The sequence below is a fragment of the Apus apus genome, chromosome 4 (genome assembly GCF_020740795.1).
Source record: "Apus apus isolate bApuApu2 chromosome 4, bApuApu2.pri.cur, whole genome shotgun sequence".
In the NCBI taxonomy this organism is placed as follows: Eukaryota; Metazoa; Chordata; class Aves; order Apodiformes; family Apodidae; genus Apus; species Apus apus.
Genome location: NC_067285.1, coordinates 98,021,801 through 98,044,044, shown reverse-complemented (window position 1 = coordinate 98,044,044; position 22,244 = coordinate 98,021,801). Strand labels below are relative to the sequence as shown.

General features: G+C 40.2%; 1 protein-coding gene across 9 annotated transcripts in view; it reads left to right on the top strand.

Moving 5' to 3' along the window:
- The first annotated feature begins 2,669 nt into the window (after positions 1 to 2,669).
- Positions 2,670 to 22,244, top strand: part of SLIT2 (slit guidance ligand 2) — a 256,317-nt gene continuing 236,742 nt past the window's right edge. For all 9 annotated transcript variants that reach the window (XM_051619879.1, XM_051619876.1, XM_051619877.1 and 6 more), the window contains exons 1-3: positions 2,670 to 2,845; positions 4,677 to 4,748; positions 5,951 to 6,022. In XM_051619879.1, coding sequence (XP_051475839.1) covers positions 2,670 to 2,845; positions 4,677 to 4,748; positions 5,951 to 6,022 — 320 coding nt within the window. The remainder of the gene's footprint in view (positions 2,846 to 4,676; positions 4,749 to 5,950; positions 6,023 to 22,244) is intronic.

Genomic DNA, 22,244 nt, shown 5'->3' with positions numbered 1-22,244 from the left:
GATCATATTTACTGGATGCTGTCTAAACAAATGTATAAAAAATAAAACAGCTGTTTGCAGGTATATACATTTTTAGCAACTTTCGTTTTGGTTTACATTCTATGGTAAAAGAAGTCAAGAGTAACTTTGCTGGCTTCCACTTCAGGAGATTAACTCGGATCTATAATAGTGTTTCTGAGAGGAGAATTTGTCCTCTTGCTAACAGGCAAGAGGAGACAGTGAGCCTCTTGTGGGGATTGTGCAGCAGAGACCCTGGGGATGAAGAAACTCAGCTGGACCCAGCCATATGGAAGAAACTACGGACTCCCTTGAGCATTTCCAAACTACACCTTGCTGAAGGCTCAGTCATCCTTGCTGGGGGTTACCATCTATGAAAGACAATTCACTTTCACCTATTACTGGGGTCTCAAGGGCTGTTGTAAATTGCATGTAACTGAATTCACAATCAAGGAAAACTAAACCAAATTAAAATTTATTTAAAAGCCTGATGCATTTACTATTTTCCTTAAAATTGCTGAGGACATATTCACAATAAACACTTCAGGAAAATTTATCAGGAACACTGAGTGTATTTAAAATACATTTTAAAAATGGAAAGTGTTTTTTAAAAGAGGACAGCACTGTTAACGTTGCTACTAGACATATTTTAACACATGGAATACCACTTGCTCGTTTTATTTTCGAAAATAATTTATGAGAGATTCTGGTGTGTTTCACGCTAATGGAAGAAAACGCCAAGAAAATCCTCTTTCTCCGTAGTGACTGCTGCACAAAACAGAAAACAAGACCCTTGGTGAGCCGCCCGAGGTATTTACAAGTGCAGCGGTCGACGTTTCAGCCCCCCTCCCTCTCCAGGCTGAACACACACACAAGCAGCGCGGCGGACCCCGGACCCGCTCCCCTCTCTTGACACCCGCAGGCCACGGCTACGTGAGAAACTCCGGGCAGCAACTCCACGCTCCCTGCGGCAGGGGAGCAAGCAGCAGAGCTGCGCCGCGCTCCCCGGGGCTGGGGGGACCTGCCTCCCCGCTCCCCCAACTTTCATTCATTGTTGGCGCGGCCGCGGCCCCCCTCGCTCGCCGGGCCGGGCCGGGCCGGGCCGGGGCGGGCGGCGGAGCAGCCAGTGAGCGCGGCGCGGGGCGCTGCGGGCGGGGCCGGGGAGGCGCGGCCCCACCGCCCCTATATAGGGCGGCGCGTGGGACGTTCCCGGCTCCGTGGGAGCGGGGCGAGGGGCGCCGCGCCGGGTGAGGCGAGCGGCGGCGGGGAGCTGTCTGCGAGCTGGTGGCGGCGTTTCGGCTGGCAGCTGTACTCGGGGAACACTTTCCGCGGGCGGCAGCAGGCACCTTGCAGCGGGGAGGAGAGTGGGCCTCCGAGCGGCGGTGCCATCCTATTGTTCAAGCGGAGAGACTCGGGGTGCGAGGGAAAGAGCCGGCGTGCCGCCTGCCTTCACCCCCTCCCGCCCTCTCCGCCTGTTCGCCGCCGCCGGAGGAGCGCCGCCGCCAGGGAGCCGAGGGCCGGGCTGCTCGGCACCAGCACCGACAGCTCAGGTGCACCGGCAGGATCGGGGGAAGAGACGCAAACCTTTCCCGAGGCGCTGTGCCTCGTCGGGCACCGGGAAGAGGAAAGTTGCTCCCTCTCCCGCAGCAACCGCAGGAGCTGCTGAACTGGCCTCACCTGGAAGGACTGAGCAGTTCCTACCTTTCCCATCAGGTGCCTTTGCCGCAGCAAAGCCACGGTATCCGGGAGACCACGGGGAGCAGAGTAACGCACCCCCCCCGAGCCCACATCGCTTCTTATCTGGTCAGTCTCGCTGTGCTCCCGGGATCACAGGAGGATCTATAGCTGTGATCTGTCACCGAGGAGAAGGAGGTCGTGGATGAACTCCCTTCCAGCAGGGCAACGAATCACTTCTCGAGCTGCTTATTATCGTGCTTTAGGACCAGCCCTTTCCTGCTAAACTTGGCTTGGGAGCTTATAGCAGGAGGGGGCGCGGGGGGTGGAAAGCCAAGCCCAACATCATCTTGTGTGTTTGACTTTTTTTTTTTCCCTCCTCCTTCCGTGAGACAGTTTGATGAATGTCTGCGAGAGGGGTATGATTTGCTGAGGCGCCTCTGGCAGGGCGGTGTGTGCGCGGTGTCAGCCCCGCCGCCGCCCCCCGTGGGGCTGTGAGCGGCCCGCGGCGGGGGACGCGCGTGGGAGCGGCTGCTGCGCGGGCCGCCGCGGAGGAAGCGCGCCGCCCGGGCGGACGGAGCTCCGCGGCCTCTCGCCGGGGTCTCTGAGGGGAGTCACGGCTTTGAGAGAGGCGAAGAAGAAAATAAGGAGCCAGCCCAAGTCCACCATACCCTGAGCCGCTGGGTCTGCTTCGCCGCTACAGGGAGCGTGTGAAGACGAGACCCAAGAGCCACCTCTGGCCGCCACCCGACGGGCTAGAGAGGGAGGGCCCGGGCCCGGCCCCCTCCAAGAGAAGTTGCCTTCAGCCGCGGATCGGTACCACCCACCTCACTTTGCCAGGGTTGTTTTCTTGGCTTGGCTTTGGATAGAAAGGACTTCGCTTTCTGCGCACCCTGAAAGTTGCCCGAGCGCTCCCCGCGGCGAGGAGGAGGGCGGCGCGCCCCGCGCCTCCTCGGGGCCGAGGCCGGCGGGCCCCGGCCGGGCGGCAGCGGGCGGTGATGATGAGCGGCTGGGGGAAGCTCACCCTGTCCCTGGGGCTGCTGCTGGCCATGGCAGGCGTGGTGGCGCCGCAGCCGTGTCCGGCGCAGTGCTCCTGCTCGGGGAGCACCGTGGACTGTCACGGGCTGGCCCTGCGCGGCGTCCCAAGGAACATCCCCCGCAACACCGAGAGGCTGTAAGTAACCCGTCCGGGGCGGCGGCGAGCGCCCCTCGGCTCCCGGCTCTCATCAGGGCTCCCGCCGGGGGCGTAGGTGGCCCGGGGAGCCTGCCTGTTTTGGGGTCCCGAGGCCCTTTGGGGGCGGTTTCCGTTCCTTTTCCGTGCTGCTGGCGGTGCCCATTTCACGGCGATGCTCGGAGACCCGGGAGAGGTGGCCGCTGCTCCTGGCGCACCGCCTTTCATCCCGGGAAGCCGCGCTGAAGAGCGCGGTTCCCGCCGCCGCGGCGAGCGGGGGCGGCGGGGCGGGCACCACCGCGGCCCGGGGGGCGCCCGGAGGCGACGGCGGAGCTGTTTCTTTCCCCGCTGGCGCCCATTTCCCGGCAAACTTCGCTATTGCGGTTTTCTCTCCTCCAGGCGCTGGGAAGAGCCGGGCCGCGGCGCCCCGCCGCGCTCCGCGGGCGCAAGCAGGCCCCGGGGCGGGCGGCGCAGCTCCGCGGGCGCGCAGCGTGCACTCCCGCTCTGCGGGCTGCTGCGGTGGCTCCGCGCTGGGAGGTGGGCGGGCGCCCGCTGCCCTTGAGTGAAGCTGGAGCCCGGCGTGGCTCTGCCCCGGCACAAGCACGCTCTGCCGTGGGGCGCGGGCACGCTGCGATGTTTTTAGCCCTCATTAACAGGGAAGACACTAAGTTGTGCCTTAACTGTAATCCCTCCCCCGGTCCGCTTTTTGAGACCGTTCGTGTGCAATCCGCCTGGGGTATTTTCTAGATTTGTGAGAGAACAAACCTGTGATCGGTTATCTACCGTATCAGGCTGACTTTCAAGAAGGTCTAGGAAGTGGAAGAGGAGATCACATTAAATTACTTGAAAGTAAGAAATGGCTTATGAACACGTCTTGAGCGATGAATTTCACTCAGTAAGAGTATCAAGCACACACTCCTGCTGAGACTTACGCGGTTTCTTTACAGTCATGTTTTGCCTGTCTGTGGTGTAAACACACACACACAAAGATTTTTTTTTTTTTCCACCCCTAACTATGTTGGGAATGAGGTATAATTGTTAGGGTCATTTCCATGTAGTACTTCTTCCTGATGGCTTACCTCAGGGATTGTTAAGTCTAGTTTTATTTGCAGTGATTGGAATTGAGGGAAGTTTAAAACTTGACCCCAAAAATCTTGTGAAAAAGAGGTATATTATTCCAGGAGAGAAGGTAGTGCTGAACTGTGAACAGAAATGATAGGGCCTAAATATAGTTTTGTGTTGCTTCTGTTCATGCTTTGCATTCTGCAGTCGGTATAGTTTCCTGTGCAGCAAGCGAAGAGTTTAGCTTTCATAAAATTGTTTCCCATGGCACATTGTCCAACAACCTTATGCTTGTTTGAAAGCTGATGTTTGCTGGAGGAAGTTAAGCCCTATTATGCCTTTGTAGCAATATTATGAAAGTTCAAAGTTGCTTACAAATGGTGAAAATTGATTTCAGTCAGTTTTTGTAAAAGTCAAATACTGTAGCATATATATAAAGCTTCAGTGGTTTTCTAAATGTAGTTATGACTGTTCATTGAGACAGGTTTTGACTCTTCTATTTTGTTAAATAAAAATGCGAGCTTTGTAACAGCAGGCAGAAGTGACTTTGTAAGGGTGTCTTATTCCAAAGTTTGAAACTACTACTTTCAAGGTAAACATTCATTCACTTGGAAATCAGGAACTCACACAGTTTTAGTTGTAGGGATGGTTCATTAGCTTTATTTGCATTTCCTGATTTTAGAAAATGCTGTGCTAATGAAAACAAACAGAACAATTTAAAAGTAACTTTTGAATGTTTTAATTTTGCTGCTTATAAATTGTTCTTCTCTAGGGATCTTAATGGGAACAACATCACAAGAATCACCAAGACTGACTTTGCTGGTCTAAGGCATCTTCGAGTTCTGTAAGTGTTTTTTCTATCACTGATACCTTTTAGGACTGATGCTACAGTTATAAAAACCACTGAATTAGTTATCTTTTATTTTTATAAACTGATGGGTTATTTTTTAACTATTGTGCTACTGCATCTGAGCTTACAGCCTCTCCCTCAAGTGTTAAATACACTGATAAAAGTAAGTTAGCAACTGCTTTAAATATCACTTGAACATTTTAATATCTCCTTAAGGTTATTGGAACTTGAGGATTTAATGTCGCTTACAAATAAGAGATGCTAAAATTGATTGAATAAGTGTTGGAGGGCTTCAGTTTAAGGTTAGGAAATTTATAGTTCACACTGAAAATGGGTACTCTCAACTGAAATATAAGGGAATTCATTAAGAAAAAAAAGTTACGCCTTTACTGAATCTAAAAGTAAGTCTCAAGGAATGATGGTCTCAAGGACTTTTCTGTAGTTCCTGGGCAAAAAGAGAACACTTTAACAGTGGATTTGAGGAAGGAATTATTTTATTTGGTGTGGGCTATTTTTGGTAAATGGCTTTGTTTCAAGTGTTAAGAAGCTTTGGAAGTTCTGTGGGGTTTGGGGTTTTTTTTTGGGGTAATGTTTCTAATACCAAGTTTAAAATAATACAGAGTTTACTTATTTGCTAAGGCTATTTCATTTGAGCAAGTAGTCATATAAAATCCTTTTCCGTTTTTCTCTGAAACAACACGTTGAAGTAACTTTCAGGTTTTTTTCCTAAACAAAACGACAGTTACAATTACAGTATCTGTGCAGTCTTTCACTGGTGTTTTTTCTTAACTCTGCAGTTCAGTATTTTTGTTTTGTTACTCTCATGTGAGACTAATATCACTTGCATACTGTTCAACTGGAGTCCTGTAACTTGCCGAAGAGAAGTGTAGTATTTGTGTGTGTGCACACAGTGTGTATACATATATGTAACTTTTTAACTTGAGACTCTTAAAGTAAATGAGTAAATGTGGTATGTATTCCTTTTTCTCTTACTGAGGATTATTTTTTCCCTTTTGGGTATGTGAGCTCATGTAAAGTGTTGATGACAGGGATCCGGAAGGTTAAAGTAGATGTCACTCTAGAATAGCTGTTGTACCATTTTAATGAAAATATAATTGCCTTTAAGTGGTTACTGTTAATGCAACAAGTTATCTCAGAGCTATTAAAACCTTAATATAAAAATTTCTATATTTCAGTCAGCTCATGGAGAACAAGATTAGTACTATTGAGAGAGGAGCATTCCAGGATTTAAAAGAACTGGAGAGGCTGTAAGTATTTTTTTTTATTCTAAATGCGTGAGAATTTTTTTATTAAGTCAGTTGTGGGTTAAGGTATTCAGGCCTCTGATTTTTTTTTTTTTTTAAATTTTTTAACTTGGGTCATTTTAACTTGAGAAATACTCAAGCAGAATGTGCAGGACTTGGGTGGGGGGGGAGAAGCTTTTTTGAGCAACCCAGGTTTGAAGTGTGAAGTGCAGTTATCTTGTAAGAAATAACTTTAATACTATCAAATATTTTCACTTGAATACACAAGGACTTTTCCAAACCCAAATACACCTTAAAAGGCTGTTCTCCGTGGTGAAGTGTTTGTTATATGTTGATATGTCTTGGAAGTGGTTGGATGTTTTATATGTCTTATTGGAAGTAATTACTAGTTAAAAAGTGTTGTCTTCTTACACAATATACAAGCAGTAATTGAATTCTACTCTAGTTTTTATATGATTAAAGCTTTTACAAAGACTTAGGAAAAAAAATCAAGTCTTACTTTTAAAAAATTGGATTTGGACTTTAAAAAAAAAAAAAGATGTGGGGGATGAGAGGATCCTGTCTGGTGAAGCTGAAGTGCAAACACCTTCTTGGTTGCAGTAGGACATAGAAAATTAGTAATTCCCAAACTGGTTTACCTTTTTATAATAGCTGCTTAATTTTCAGTATGTGCTTTCTTACTTTGCTGCATTTCTTAAAATGATTTTTTTTTTAAAATGTATTGTTCAACTTAGGACATCTGACATTAAAGGCAAGATGCTGACTAGGCAGCTTTGGCCTAAAGATTCTGTTTGTCTTATAGTTGTGCTCTGTATCCACAGTTCCTGTGTGTTTAAAACAAAACATAAACCATTATGGTTTGTTTGGTCATATAGACAAAGCTATTCAAGAGACTTAGTAACCACCAGCGTAATTATGATCTTTCTATAAGCATTCACATATCATGTACTTGAGATAATTATCTCATTTTTTTCAAATATCTAAAGTAACTTTTCCATCTAAAAATTGAAAGTGTCTTTATATAGTGCAACTTTTAAAAAATACATTGCTCTTAGAAATGCATAGTGAGATTTTTTCAAAATCCTATTAAAACAGGCTTAATGCAATGCTTTTTTACAATGTGTTTTAAACTTTGTACAAAGCATAGGAGTTTAGTACAACTTCTCCTGCTGAGGGGCATATTGGAATAATATATACACATTCCTAGATTTGGTTTATAGGTTTTAACTAAAAAATTAAACAGTGGTGTAGTTCATATTGCAAAAGTAAGTACACATACATGAAACGTTAATAAACTTTAAAAGATCCATGCTTTTACTGTGAATAGGGTTTGACCTTAAGATACCAAATACTGGCTAAGTTTTAAAACAGTATATAGTCAATTTTATTTCTTGGTTATCTTGAAGCAAGATCCTGCTCTATGATTTGTTAACATTTAAAAAATTATTTTAGCTTATGTCATAATTTCCAGGGATTTAATAATAGGATTTCTGAAGTACAGAATTATAATACTAAAAACCAGAACTTTCCTAGTTAAAACTTGTTAAAATAAAACTTGTTAAAATGGCATTTTGCCATTTCATTTTTTTGCATTTTTTGTTTTTATCTTGATAAATCTGTAAAATCTGTGCAAAAGAGTAAATGTTGTCCAGTTACATAAGACAGTTCTGAAGAGAAATGCTTACAATTGTGGCTAATTTCGTGGGTTATTTTTGTTGCATCTTCAGCATGCAAACTGACATGTGAAAATTTAGTCATTTAGACCTACAAGGTTAGATTCTGTTTTGTCTGTGGAATAATTTTGCATCTGCTCCAGTACTTGTCAGAGTTTCTTTAATTTGCTGGAATTCAGTCAGTGTTAGGTGTGTGGGTGACTTGTAATTTGAATATATATGCAGGATGTCTTTAAACCGCCCCAGCTGTTGGCTAAGAGCAAATATTTCATATTTGTGAGGAAAAGCTGAGAAAATTCCTCTTGTTTACAACTGCCAAGTCCATCTGATGAAGGCACATTGTTATCTGACAGTCAATTCATCTCCTTGGAATTCTGAAATTCAAAACGATTTCTCATGGATCTTGTGGATACTTCCTTCAAGTATTTTCTTTTATACGTTAAACAGCAAGCACTTCAAGTCTTTTTAGTTGTTTTTTTAATGTCTAAATGTAGGATGTCACATTTCCACTGTAAGTGTGATGTGCCAAGCTACTGTCAAAGGATACCTGATGTAGTCCTGTTAGCATGCCAGTGGAGGGTATAAATGCACCTTCCTGCAACTTCAGTGAACTCAAATTTGTTTTATAAGATTGTTTACATGCAGTATTTCTTATGTTGGAATATCTTGTGCTAGCACATGCCGGCTGAATTTTTAAAAATGTGTTTCCTGTAGTTCAGTATTCAATGTAAAGAACAGACTTTTGCAGGAGTTACGGTCTTGGGAAAAAAAATCCATCTCTGGGTTAAGTGGTGCTTTTTTTTTTAAACTGGAATTTCAGTAATGAAATCTGTTCTTTTTACACCATTTACCCTGATTTCCGAGGAGCTGTCTGATTGGTCAGTGATTTACTCACCGTGAATACTCATTTGTAGATGTAATCAGGCAAAAGTCTGAATGTCCTCAACTTCTTCTGAGGGAACTGGAGACTTGAAGAACTTTGCAAAATTAATCTCTGAGAGACGAAACTCTCAGCCTTCTTTTTAGAGGAAATCTATTTAAGATACAATTTGATTAAGGCTGTGATAGCTTTCCCAGGTGGATAGAAATGTTTCTCCTGTAGTTTAATTAAAGAACAAAAAAATTCTAGTACACTATAAATATAGTAGTATGTTCACAAAGCTGTTTATACCTAGTATGCTCCAAAACAGGAATTTGTGTCACACCAGTGTAATTGTAGAAGTGCAATGGAAACCAAAGCCATGGTAAACACTGCTATAACAGGTGATTGTTCCTACAACAGTCCTACTGTAAGTCTAAAGTAAAAGTGTTCAGTTAGGATCAAATGATTGAATAGTAGTGTTTACTACATAAGAACTAGGGCTGGGGAAAATGAGCAACATGAGCAACCAGGTTTTAGCTGTGGTTGCAACTTTGGTTGCTGGAGTGACCCTGGTGAAGCTGAAGGTGATTTTGCTATAAGCCTTTTAGCTGGATATTTCTGAGAAGTCTTCAGATAGCACTGCAGTGTTGCTTAGTTATGAGCTCTGTCTTGTCTAAAGGTTCAGCTCCTAAGGGGGTGGAGGTACTTCTCGTCCAAATCAACATTGCCTGAGCTATGAAATCAGCCATGAATGTGACTTTCTTTACAGCCTGTATCTTGAATGGCTGAATCACATGGTCTGTTGTGCTGTGTAGATGCTCTGTCTGTTGAAACAACCTTCTTTGAACATCTGTATGTACAGCCTATTTTTCAATTGATGGGACAGCTTATACCTTAGGATACATCCCAAAGCAGCATAAAAAACTCTTTGATTAATTATGGTCTTGGCTGTCTTGTAGTTAACATCAGCAAGACTTTCTGTGTCAACTGGTAACCTGTATTATGTTCTCATGTTGCAATGAGTAGGGTTTCTAAAGAGTATGTGGCCATTCAGTACATAGCAGGTCCATAAAGAAACTATTGGGATGACCTGTTATATTGTCTGAATCTCTCTTACATGGACTACAGTAGTGTATCAGTGGTGAGTTTCAGTATGCTTCATGGCAGGAAGGCACAAAGGGTCAAGGTATGGAGAATTTTCACAATATTTAAGACTTTGTAGAGATGGGAGACAAAACCTTTTGAAGTTATTCCTTATGAGAATGTGAAATTAAACACTCCTTTTTTTCTTTTTTTTTGTAAAGCTGTCCTCTTGGGTGTGATATTTGTAATAGTTTGAAATAATGTCTTAAGAAAAAAGAAGATGAAGGTAAAGTGAAAATCTCTACTTTGTGAAAATTAACATTGTTATTAGACATGGTTCTAAAAAGGACATTTTAAAAGTGTAGTTGCTTGTTATCCTCAAGACCACCTTCTGTGGTGTTGCAGCTACTGCTCAAAGTATTTCAGTGTTTTTAAAAGCTATTGTCATCTGGAGGAAAGTATAAAATTTGGTTGAAGACAGCTGTTACAGACTGTTAAACCAGTTCTATTATAAGCTGCTTAAGTCTAAAATTTCCTTGCCATTCTGTGTACTCCAAAAACACAATGTCATCAGGCTTAGAGGGGAATATACATAAATATATATATACACGCTCTTGTTTATGTAGCAGAGCAGTTACCTTTGCATTTAGGAGAAAATGTTTTTTTGGCAGATAGGATCATCATCTTTAATATTTTTTCCATTAATTTTTCTGTATCTAGTGGTTCAGAAGCCAGCTATGATCATTCTAAGACTGCTAAACATTCAAAAGATGTCAGGATAGGAAGAGTTTACAACAATGTTTGAAAACTACCCATATTTTTCTCTCTATTTGTGAATAATCCATTGAGGCAGCAGTATGCCCCTAAAATGCTAATTTAGAGTCTGATTCTGCTGACATTTACCACGTGAATAACTTGGTTTGCATGAGTAGTCTCGGTAATTACACTTGTGAGAAAGATCAGTTGTGCAGCCTAAAACGTTTCTAGGCCAAGCCCCTATACCTTTAAATTTGAATGAATATAATTATTTCTAAAATATAAATGTATTATCTTAATAGTTCTGAAGAACTATCGAGGTAGACTTAGGAAAAATACCCCACAAAACAAAAACCCCCAAACTCTGTGAAACCTATTCCTGCTGAAAGCTAGACTGCAGGTAAAACGTTACTCTGTGAGGATCTAGTACAACTGTAACTTCTGAGTTAGTATCTGAGCTAAATATTTACTCTACCATACCTCCCCAAAAGCCAGCCCCTGGGTAATAAATGGTGTGAGAGAGCTGAAATACTGTTCAACAGAAGAATGCTGTAAGGGTTGAACTTCAAGTTAGTACTTGAAATAGCTTTTTAAACTGAAAGCTGTGTTGTATTTTCATGCTTCTTACAATGTATTAATGAATGATGGAAAAATAAATAGTTCAAGGATTAAATGTTTTGTTACAGTTCATAAGTTTTTCTAAATTTTTGCCTCACAATTCTAAAATAACAAACTGAGGGGCTGTTTGTACTTGCTATTTATTTGGGCTCAATCTCACAAGTACATTAAAACAAGTTATTAAAACTGAAGATGAGGTGAAAGTTTACTTAGTATTGCCTTTACAAGTGTTTGACTGAGTAACATTGAAAATTATTAAAGTTTTGTTCATGCTGTTGGTGAACAATTTAAAACTTGCAGATGTGTCACAGCACAGAAGAAAAAGTATATTTCAACTACATAGCTTAAAGGAAAAGTCTTTTTCTTAGGAAACAAACTTAAATGCTACTTGGATTTCTTTTCTGAATATAAATATGTGAAACTGCTATGTTTGCAGCTTCTGCAGCAAGGGCTTAATTATAACCTCTGTACATAGGAGTCAATCCTGTAAGAAGTACTAAGTGGGATTCAGTTTCATAAAGTGCTTTTTTTAGCTGTATTTCACATATTACTTGTTTGGAATTATCAATTTGAGTTCTAAACTAGTCAGAAGTTTGTATCTGAAAGTATAAAAAAAATTATATGAAAGTATATTTGAAAATACAAAACCCACAGTAACTTAAGAGTTACTGTGATCTCTGAATGTCTGGTGTTTTACAGATTATCTCATTTTAAAGGCATACATAGCATGATGAAGTAAAAAGTTCCGAATACAGCTTGTCTTGGGCAATACTGCTCACCAAGCCTGGGCAGTTATGTGGAGAGTTAGCAGCAGATAAACTAGTACTGCTCTTTTTGTCTAATGTAGGAAAGGGGCACACTATCTGATGTGTATGATCTTTCTTAGGGTACAGATTAACTGATGGATAGAACATGCTTTCCAGACATTAAAGTAAACCTACATGATAACTTTTTATGTATGAATGTGTGGCATGAGATTGCCGTTTCGTTCCAATTATTTTACTATCTCTGTCTTTAAACTACGAATTCCAAGTAGGAAACAGTAACTTTTAAAAGATGAATAGCAGCATTTCTATGATTCTTTAAATGTGAGCTGTGTCAGTGAATTAATCCCAGAATAATTATATTTTGCCTGAGCTTCTTGTTGAGTTTTGAATCTCTGATGAAATACAGCCCTTTCAGTTGCAGAGAAGTGTTAAAAACCCCAGATTTCATTTCTGCAGAGGTACATGATAAAAGTTCAGGAGCAGGGACTTCTGGAAAACACGCCAAATGTCTGTTTTTATCATGTGGTTTTGCAGTTTTAACTGAAGCAAAACCTGTTGGGTTTTTTTCCCAGTTGATAGAGGCTTAAATGTGAAGTTTAAAGACTAATGTGGATTTTCAGAGCCCCTGGTGAAAAATGCTTTTAGCAGTGGAGTCAGTACTACTGTTCAAGGAATTATTTGTATCACTATCATAGCTAAAAGAACAGCCAATAAATTAACTATATTTTGTCTTATTGTGCTTGACTCTGAGTAGTCTCAATGAATGCAGCTTTTTTAGCAGTAAGACCTTGTATTATAGCATATAAAAGTTGTATTGAGGTCTTAGAATGAGGTCTTCGCTCTTTAGCCAGAAATTAGCCTGGAAATGTTAGCATCGTACCCTATAGCCAGAAGCTAGTTTCTTTTCTCACTGAATCTTGGTCTTTATTTTGGTGTGCAAGTTCATTACTTAAGTCTGAGAATAAATCCAGTTGGGGTACATATTGAACAATTTCTGACTATTGCAGCCAGGAAGGTCTAGGTTTGACTATCTGCAACATGAGGTGCTAATGCACGTGTTTGTTTTTTAAAGCTGCTTGAGGTTTTGATATTTTTACCTGTTAAAGCATTGATACTTTTATCACCTGTCTGACTTAAGTCAGAATATATGAGCATTTGAAGGGTTAATGCCTTCACACGTGTGTTAGGTGGTGGAAGAATAATGAGTTCAGATAGAGAACATGTTTTCAAGAGCCCTGAAGGGGGTGAGCAGTTATTCCTTTTTAATCACGGATGTGAAAAATCCTTCTCTTAGCTAATCCTACATAGTTTAAGGGCAATGCATCGTGCATTCCTCTTTTTAGAAAAAGGAGGAGACCATGAAGCCTGCTCTGCTAATCACTTACCAAAGGAATGTGAAACCATCTTACACAGATTGTACCAAGGCACCTGTATTTATAGTTAAACTCCAACAAACCACAAAAACCAACTTAGTCATTATTCTGTATTAGCAGACTTTTGTCAAAGCAATTTCAAGTATCTTCCCTAAAAATGTCTGCTAAATCAGAAATAGAGAAAGGCTGTCTTTGAATACAGTATTTAAAAAATGCAGAGTTCTAATGGAATTTTAAAAATCAGTTTATACCTACATTTTCATTGCAGAATACTAAAAAATGCTTGATAAAACTGTCTGAAAGCATTGTTCTTTTAAAAGCCTAGTAAATGTTCACTGTTATTTTCAGTATATTTTATTCCTCTGAGTGTCTTTTCTCATGGGACTCCTTTTATAGGTCTAGAAGTCGAATTGCAGTGAGAAGTCCTGTTTGCTCTTTGCAGACCTTTTTACAAATTCCAGGGCAGGAAGGCTGTTTATTTTTCCCACATCTGTTTTGTGCTCATCCTTTGTGACATTGTTTGCTGGATGCTCTTCTTTCTTGCTTCCTCTGAAATGGGTAATTTGCACTGTTGCAAAATGTTGAAACCAAATCTGAACAGAACTGGTCTGTCGGTGTTTTTCAGATAGCTTCTGAACACAAAACACTATTTTAAATTGATGGCATAGAGCACTCATACTAAACTTAGGGCTACGAGTTTTAGTTTTGCTATTTGTAAAAGTCATACTTATCTGTTGCAGAGCCAGTTGAATTTTTTATAAAAAACAGATTTAGTATTAGATGGCCACAGGTGAAAGTTGAGTTGTCATTACATTTTAGTATAGCATATTTCAAAGAGCATCTGAGATGCTTCGTATTTCAACTGCAGAAGACACAGTTCTATGTGGAATTCTACAGTTAAACACCAAAATGTATGAGGGATCTGGCTTCATGGCTGCTACTTCAGTGACTCATACTCTTATATTACCTCATTTACTCTAAAACATCTGGTTGAAACTTCATCAGAAATGTTTTATTTTCCTTCATAATATGTACTGCATTGTGCTGGCTTGTCTTTAATAATAGTCTAGACTGATAATCAAATACAATGTGGCAAAGTCTCCCTTAATTTTTTTAAGACACACCAGCCTTTCTGACTTTAGTTTGGCAGGATGCCTGTACAGGTGCTACAGAAAAATACTTGAGTGAAAATTTACTGTGGTAACTTGGTGCCAGAAAGACAGTTACAAGCCTACGTAGACTATCTGCAGGCCCTTCTTGCCTTTCTAAACAATCTGTTCCAACTCTAGCTAAATTCCATCTAATAGATCAACTTCCCCTCCTCTCTTTCTTTGCCTTTTTTTATTGGAAGTGATCCCAGGTGTTGTCAGAGATGATCACTGCTTCATCTGATGCTTGATTTTTGTATTACTTTATGGAGGTTTTATAACTTCTGTTTCCTTCTTTGTGGTATACTTCATAGAATAAAATCCAATGAATTAGCTTTACAGGATTGTGGAGATTTGGAGGAGCCTGGGTAGGTTGTCTAGTCTCAGGCTGCTGACTAATGTGAGGTTGATCAGAGCCAGGTGGCTGAGGGCTGCTTCTGCTGAGGTTTTGAATGTCTTCAAAGATGGAGAATCTACAGCCTCTCTGGGCAAACTGTTTGGATATTTTGATCACCCTCGGAGTCAGACTTATGTTTAAATGTAATTTTCTGTATTTTGATTTTTGCCTATTGGCTCGTCCTTTCACTGTGCACCCTTGCAAAGAGTCCAGCTTAGTCTTAATTGGGAAGGAAGTGCATCACTTAAATACATGATGTATTTGTACACACCAAGATCCCTCTAAGCCTTTTCTCCAGGCTGAACATTCCCAGCTCTATTGTCATCTCCTCAAGTGACAGGTGCTTCAATCTGTCTGCATATTCATCTTCAAGACCCTTCTTGGGACTTGCTCCTGTATGTCCAGCTCTCTCTTGTGAGGAGTCCAACTCTAGGCACAGCTCTCCAGATGTCTCGCCAATTCTGAGGGGAAGGATCACCTGCCTTGACATGCTGGCAATGCACTTCCTAATACAGCTCAGGATGTTGTTGGCCTTTCCTGCAAGAGCACATTGCTTGCTCCAGTTTAATTTCTTGTTTACCAGGACCTCAGGCCTTTCTCTGTCAAGCTGATTTCCAACTGGTTATTCTCCAGTGTGTACTGGTGTATGGCATTACTCCTCCTTACATGCAGGTCTTATGTTGCATTTCCCTTTTGTTGAGCTTTATGAGGTTCCTTTTTGACCAATTCTCCATCCTGTCCAGGTTCCTCTGACCAGCAGTGTGTGCACTTGGTGCTTCAGTCATTCCTTCCAGTTTTGTATCATCTGCAAACATGCTGAAGGTGCACTCTGTCCTGTCTTCCAGATTGTAGATGAAGATGTTGAACAGTACTGGCTGCAGTAGTGACCCTTGGGGTACACCATTTTTGACTGTTCTTCAGCTAAACAGTGATCAAAGCCCACTGAACTTGGTACTTCTGACAATTTTCAGTCCACCTCACCATCTGCTTTTGTAGCCTGTACTTTATCAGTTTCTCTGAGGGCAACTGTTACGAGAGACAATGTTGGAAGCTTTACTGAAGTAAAGATAAGCAATCCTTTGCCTTCAGAGTCTTCCCCTCATCTGACAAGTTCCTGTTCATTGCAGGAGGCTATCAGTCTGGTCAGGAATGATTTTCCCAGTTGTAAATCCATGCTGACTACTCCGAGTCATCATCTTGTCCTTACTGTGTCTAAAAATAGCTTTTGTTTTGCTCTATCACCTTCCCAGGCATCGAGGTGGGGCTTTCCAGCTTGTAGTTTCCTGGCTTTTGCCAGAAAAGTGTTTTTCACACTTTTATAAGTGCTATAGGTAGAATTAATAGGAGTAATTACTATCTATTTATAGATATATTCTTTCTGTGGAAACAGTAAGGAATACAGAGGCTTCCAGAAACAGCAGCCTTCCTATTCTTTTTAGGAAAAAAAAGCCAAAACCCTAATACCTTGTTCTATTTCTGCTTGTGTTGGAAAGCCTCTTAAAAGCAGCAGATTGAGTATAGATCTCTGAATCTTTGTGCAGAATAGCCTTCAGTGTAATGTGTGGATTGAGGTAGGGGAGGAGTGTGGTAATTTTGGACTCCAACCCTGTTTGAGAAGAGAATGAAGAACAAATTATATTAGGGTTCAAGGAGTATACGTTAGTAAAATACACTACTGTGGTTTGCAAAGTAACTTTCACCATTTGCTACACAACTAAGAAGCTGAGTTTGCAGTAGTGTCTGTGTCCTGTTTCCTTCCAGGATCTATTTGGTATTTGATACTAAATTGAAACTACCTTAGATATCTTAGCTAGTTACTATTTAGGTTGGCAAAAGGAGCCCTGATTAAGTAGTTCTTGACTTGAGGAAAATTTTGATTTGGGCATCCAAGTGCTGTAAGATCAGCCCTGAATTTCTCAGATTCCATTTAATTTTTTCATGTGATCAGTAAACTTGATGCTGCTAGGTTTAATGAGATTTAGTAGCTTGACTAAGGAAGAGAAGATATTCACAGACAATTCTTAATGGAAAAACTGGCAGAATCTTTTGCTTAGCTTTTAGTTCTTGGGCCTTCTTGTCACTAGGTGACTTGTTTACACAAGTCTTACTCACAGGCAGCAGTTGCCAGATGTGTTGAAGATCAATAGATTGTGGCTTTGGACATGGCTGCACAGATGTTCTCTGCCTCTGGTAGATACAGCAGCATGTATTTTTTGTGGAAATGTACTAAGGTTTGCCTTCCTTGCAGATTTAAGCCCAAGTCAAGCTCTATATGAAGTTGTCTGGTGAGGAAATAGGCATCACGTATTCTGATACCTGTTATTCTGACCCTGTATATTGAGGGTTAGGATTTTAGGACTTAATTGTTGAATCAATCCATGGAGAAACTTGGATAATTATGTAGATTGATTCTGTATTGCCTGAGGTCATAAATCCTGAACTGATAGTAGACCTTCCTGGCAGAGGCATCTCCCTGTAGCCTGTTGGAACTACTTGAGAAGCCTGGTGGGCTCAGTCATTGTGAATGAAAAGTGCTGTTGTGTGAACACTCAGTAGTTTGTTCACTGAAATGTCCTTTCATTTAAAATTGAAAGTTAATGAAAAAAATGTATGTGTGCTTTCAAAATTTATGCATATTTTGCAAATGAGCTTAAGTGAGAAGACATGGTAGTTTCAAATGGGTGCAATAGTAATATTTTCAGATGACAAACAGTAGGTGTGCTTCTTTGTGGAGTATGGTTTCTAAGCTTTACTGTGTGTTACTATGTACAGATAGTGTATTTACTTCTCTCACTAACTTCGAAAGAGGAATGAAAAATAATGACTTCTGTTATCATTAACTTTGTGTGAGTTGGAAGCCTTCTATCTTTCTTCCTGAAGCAGTGGTGGTAGAATAAAATGCATCTGTGCCTTGTATTTAGAGTTTTGGAAGGTTCTTAGTCTCTCTTCACCCAATGGGATAGGCTGTTTCTAATTAAAGAGTGCAGCTGATTTATAATTTACTTGTAACAGCTTTTAACTTCGATCAGTTTTCAAGTTGAGGACTTCTGTTATTTTAGGGGGCCTATGGCTAGAATTATATCTAGTTGAACTAAAACCCACTGGAAGACAGCTTGTGGGGGACGAAGTAGGAGCTTTCCAGTAGCTCTCAGGTGGTTATCAAAAAGCTCAAACCAGGCTCATTGCTATGGTGGGATAATAAGCATAAATGGAAATGAGAGGTTATGGCTGGATAAAAGGGCAAAACTTCTTTACCATGAGGGCAATTAATCACTGGAACAATTCAGTTGATAAGAGAGGTTGTGCAGTCTTATATGGCCTCTCTGGTTGTATGTAGTTGATTGCAAGGAGATCAGAAGCAAGTTAGACTGAAGGTCATCACAAGTCTGGGAAACAAATACAGACCTGCTTTTGAAATACACCTATTTCAGATTACATTGCAGACAGTGTAATTAAGATTTTTCCTTCCTTTCCTATGCATGACTGATACTGGATCACAGTTACTGAGGCATTGAAAACTCAATAGAGCCATCAGAATGGATTGTTGGTGTGGCCGTACTTCAGTGGGTTAGGATACATGTCACTGGGTGCATAATGTGCTTTTCCCACAAATTATCTCTAGTTCTCATCCTCTACCTATCCCTCTGGCTGCATGTAGAAGACAAGTAAAACCCAGAAATACACCCATTTCTGCAAAGCTAGCCTGTTGTCTAGAACGAGTAACTCAAATCAAGCCAATTTATTTACTTACCTTACTGCTGTCTGCTTCACAGTGCAACCTATGGATTATCTGTACCTACTTTTTATCTACCTGTTGGTACTCAGCTTTCCTTGGAGAATATTTTCGTCCTTTGTCCTTAAATTGATCCTTCTGTATACTTCTATCATTTCACTTTGAATATACTTTTCTGGTCTTTACTGTGTTTAGAAGACTGAGCTCTAGGGGCTTTATTTAAAATACTTTGTGTATTTTAGGTAGTATATAGACTTTGCTTAAATTAATCATGAAGAGCCCAAGAATTTACCTGTGCCAATCAGTCAGTTTGCTCAATCTCTTCCTAAAGATATGAAGAAAAAGAAATTTTATATAAATATATTAATTGCAACTGTGCCTCAGTTTTGTTAAATTGAAAGAATTCTATGATGTTGGGCCCTCATCCATTTATTTCTTGCCACTACCAAGGGACTTCACAGTCAAATATTTTTCAAGTTAGAATTGATTCTCCAGCAGACTTTCTGTTGCTCACACCACTAACACTTCATCTCGTCTGAGCTCTTTGCCTTTGCTTGAGAAATGCAAGTTTTTCTAGCTCCACTGGGAAACTAAATGGTAGCAGTACAAAATCTCATTACTTTCTTCAGTTCTTCACCTTGAACTTCATGCCAGTTCTGGGGGAGCAGTTTGGTGCAGCTGAAACTTCTGTTATTGCACAGTTGCAGGGGGAATGTTGGCTGCTCCCTAGCTGTGGTGGTGTCTCTGCCAACATACATGGAAAGAAAACAAGTTGGTTGTTTTTGCTCTGCAGTAGCTGTGTTCTTTGCAATTGATAGTCATAGATTCTGTGATTTATCTGTGCTTACCTTGGGTTTCAGCTCCAGGGAGAACGAGGATTATGCCTGTTTCTTCTCTTGTTCCACTGTGTCTGTGTTCTGTATAGGTATTGCTATTTCAGACAAAACTCAGCATGAGGTCACCTGAAAAATGGAAATATTGGAGAGCCATGTAGATTAGCGAAAGGTTCTAAAATTGTAGTGTTTTTTTGACTGTGTGTCTCTATCTCAAAGATTGGAAGCTCTTCATGGTGGCTGCTGTGTATTGCAATGCTAATCTGTGTATTCTGGATTTGCCTTGCATCCTTGTTCACATCCACTTGTGTGTGAATTCATAGCATATCTTTTAAACAGAACTGTCTATTACAGTTCTGAAAAATAAATTTCAGTGAAGTGCAGTTCATAAAATCTCCTTGTATGAAAATTAGGAGCAGCAAATTGGCTTGTTGGAAAGCATCTGTAGTAACTTTTTAGATGTACAGAGTAGCTAAAGCCTTAAGTACTGTAAAGGACATACTTAACATTATTGCCTTCATGAAAATTAGTAATGTTTTTATATTCTTAAGTAAAGGTGGTAAGGAATGATCAGATTTTTAGAAGGGAAAGTTTGGTTCTAAAAACTCCAATGAGGGGGATGAAATTATTCAAAGTAGGAGCTACAAAATTCAGGGTTCATTAAAGATTAGTAAATTATTTGACTGTAATATTCCCACAATTAACTTCAGTGCTCAAAGAACAAAAGCTTTAATATTGTGAAAGGCAAAGTTAAAACATAGGTTGAAACAATTCTGAGAGTCAAGCTCACTTGGTAGAAACTGACGCATGAGATTTGTGCTGTTTATTAGGCTACTTCATGAACCTGATTTATTGTGCATAACTTAAATTTTAAAATCTGTGCAGTAGCACATGTGTCAGTATGTTAACAGTAGTACACTCAGTTGTGTGGGCTGTGTGAACTACAGATAATAATGAACTACTCATCTAAGGTATTAACTGCTTGTATAGAAGGTTAGGTACAAGCACAAGTATTCCACATGTGAAGTATCCTTCTAAAGTGATACTAAGTGTTGTTATAAGACACAACTAGACTGCTGTAGTGTGTAGTGGAAAGCAGCCTGCCTGAAGAGCTTTATCATCAGTTAGTATTACGTCATTGTGCTGCAGTGCCTTTTTTGTATTATACAGAGCTTCTACTAAAATACAGATCCTGAGTGATTTTATTGCCTCTTCAGTTAGTTTGCTAGTGTTGTGTAGTATCTAGTAGAGTCCTTAAATACCAACAAATTTCTGTCCTGAATGGCTTGTGATTAGAGTTTAATTTCCCATAGTCTTTACTCTGCGTGTTTTCCCATGTACTTTTTGATCTGTAATCAGACTTGAAGGTTCCAAGTCTCAACTATCTATTTATTGAAGAGATGAGTGAATTTTTTTCTTTTTAACAATTTGTTCACTTTCAATGTTGAAGAATTCCATTTTCACTTTCTTTTTGGATCCCAAATTCTAAATGCTACTTTGAAACTTTTCCTACTACTTCAGTTTTGTGGTCTTAGTGTATTTTTATACATACATTTACTAAAGGTAAGAAAATGTCTTATTTTTAAATGATCTTATTTGAAAATGCAGTAGATCTGCAAACTCTGAAACATATCAGTTTCTTTTATCCATGTAGGTAAGGTTTTCTTTTTAAACAACATTCAAATCAAAAGTCTTCCACTAGTCATTGACTTCCTTATAGCTCTTGTCTTTGTATTGAAAACTTTCCATCTATTGATCTGGAAATAATACTTGCAACATCACAATTCAGATTTTTTTGTTGTTCCTAAATAAAGTTTTTTTTTATTCTTACTAATTTACTAAACTTTCTTCACTCATCTCACTTATTCAAGTTATATAGTTCTTCCTTTTCAGGGGTATTTTCCTTTGATTTTACTCTGCATTCTTTTTTAATCTTCTAAAAGTGGGAGTTCAGTTTCTTCTGCTTAAAGGATTTTTGGTGCTTGACTGAGAAGAACCTGACATTAAAACTGGAGAATTAGAGATCTAGATCTCAAAGCTGACTGCTTGCTTATGGTTTGAAATGTGGGAATAAACCTGTGGCTATGTAAGAATATCTCTGAGATTATTTTGCACTTATCAGTAGTCCCATTGAACTTTAATGGAGCCATAGCTAAGTGAACTAAACCATGGACATATGTAAAACTAGATCTCAACTGTAAGTGTGTAAATCTGTATGTGAAGCTATAGAAAACCTTTAAATTGGAAGGACCTTCAGGTGGAACAAGGTTTCTGAAAAATGAGCCCTTAGAGGTTAACCAGGCTTAATTATTTTAATTTAGCCTTAAGATAAATTTTGAAGCTTTATGAAATTCTAAAAACTTTGCAGAACTGCTTTCGATGTTTTTTTTGCCTTGCAGAATGGTAGCAGTCTGACATTTGTAAAATAACTACAGTAAGGATAAAGTAAATATTAAATAATACTTTTCAGTGTGTGTCCAGGAATCCCTTTAATTACTGTATTGAGAAGTACTGTGCATTGCAAAATGAGACTTTTGATGTTCTTGTTGGGACAAAGCAGTTTTTTCAGTATGTGTCTTTGCTTCAATGGCAGGTGGCATGTGTGGTGCATTGCTTTATGATAAAAAATCTGTTTTGAGCTTGAATTCTTGAGTGGTATAACTGTATGCTCCAGGGCTGTCACATGCATAACAGAATCTGCATTGTATATTTAAAAAAATTATGAAGGTGGATATTTCTTGGCTAGTGGTTGTTCTGTTGCCTATGACTATAATGCAATGGGCTTTGAATGTATCACCTCAAACTAGGCAGTTTTGACCCTGATCAGCATGTTGAGTGAGATAAATGGGTGCTTTCCAGGTTCCAGTTGCAGTTTTTCTTTTGTAGTGTCTTATGTACAACTGATGGTGTACATTTACAGCTATAGGAAGACAAACTGCATGCAGGAAAAAACATTATTGTAATGCCAAATATGATTCTGTG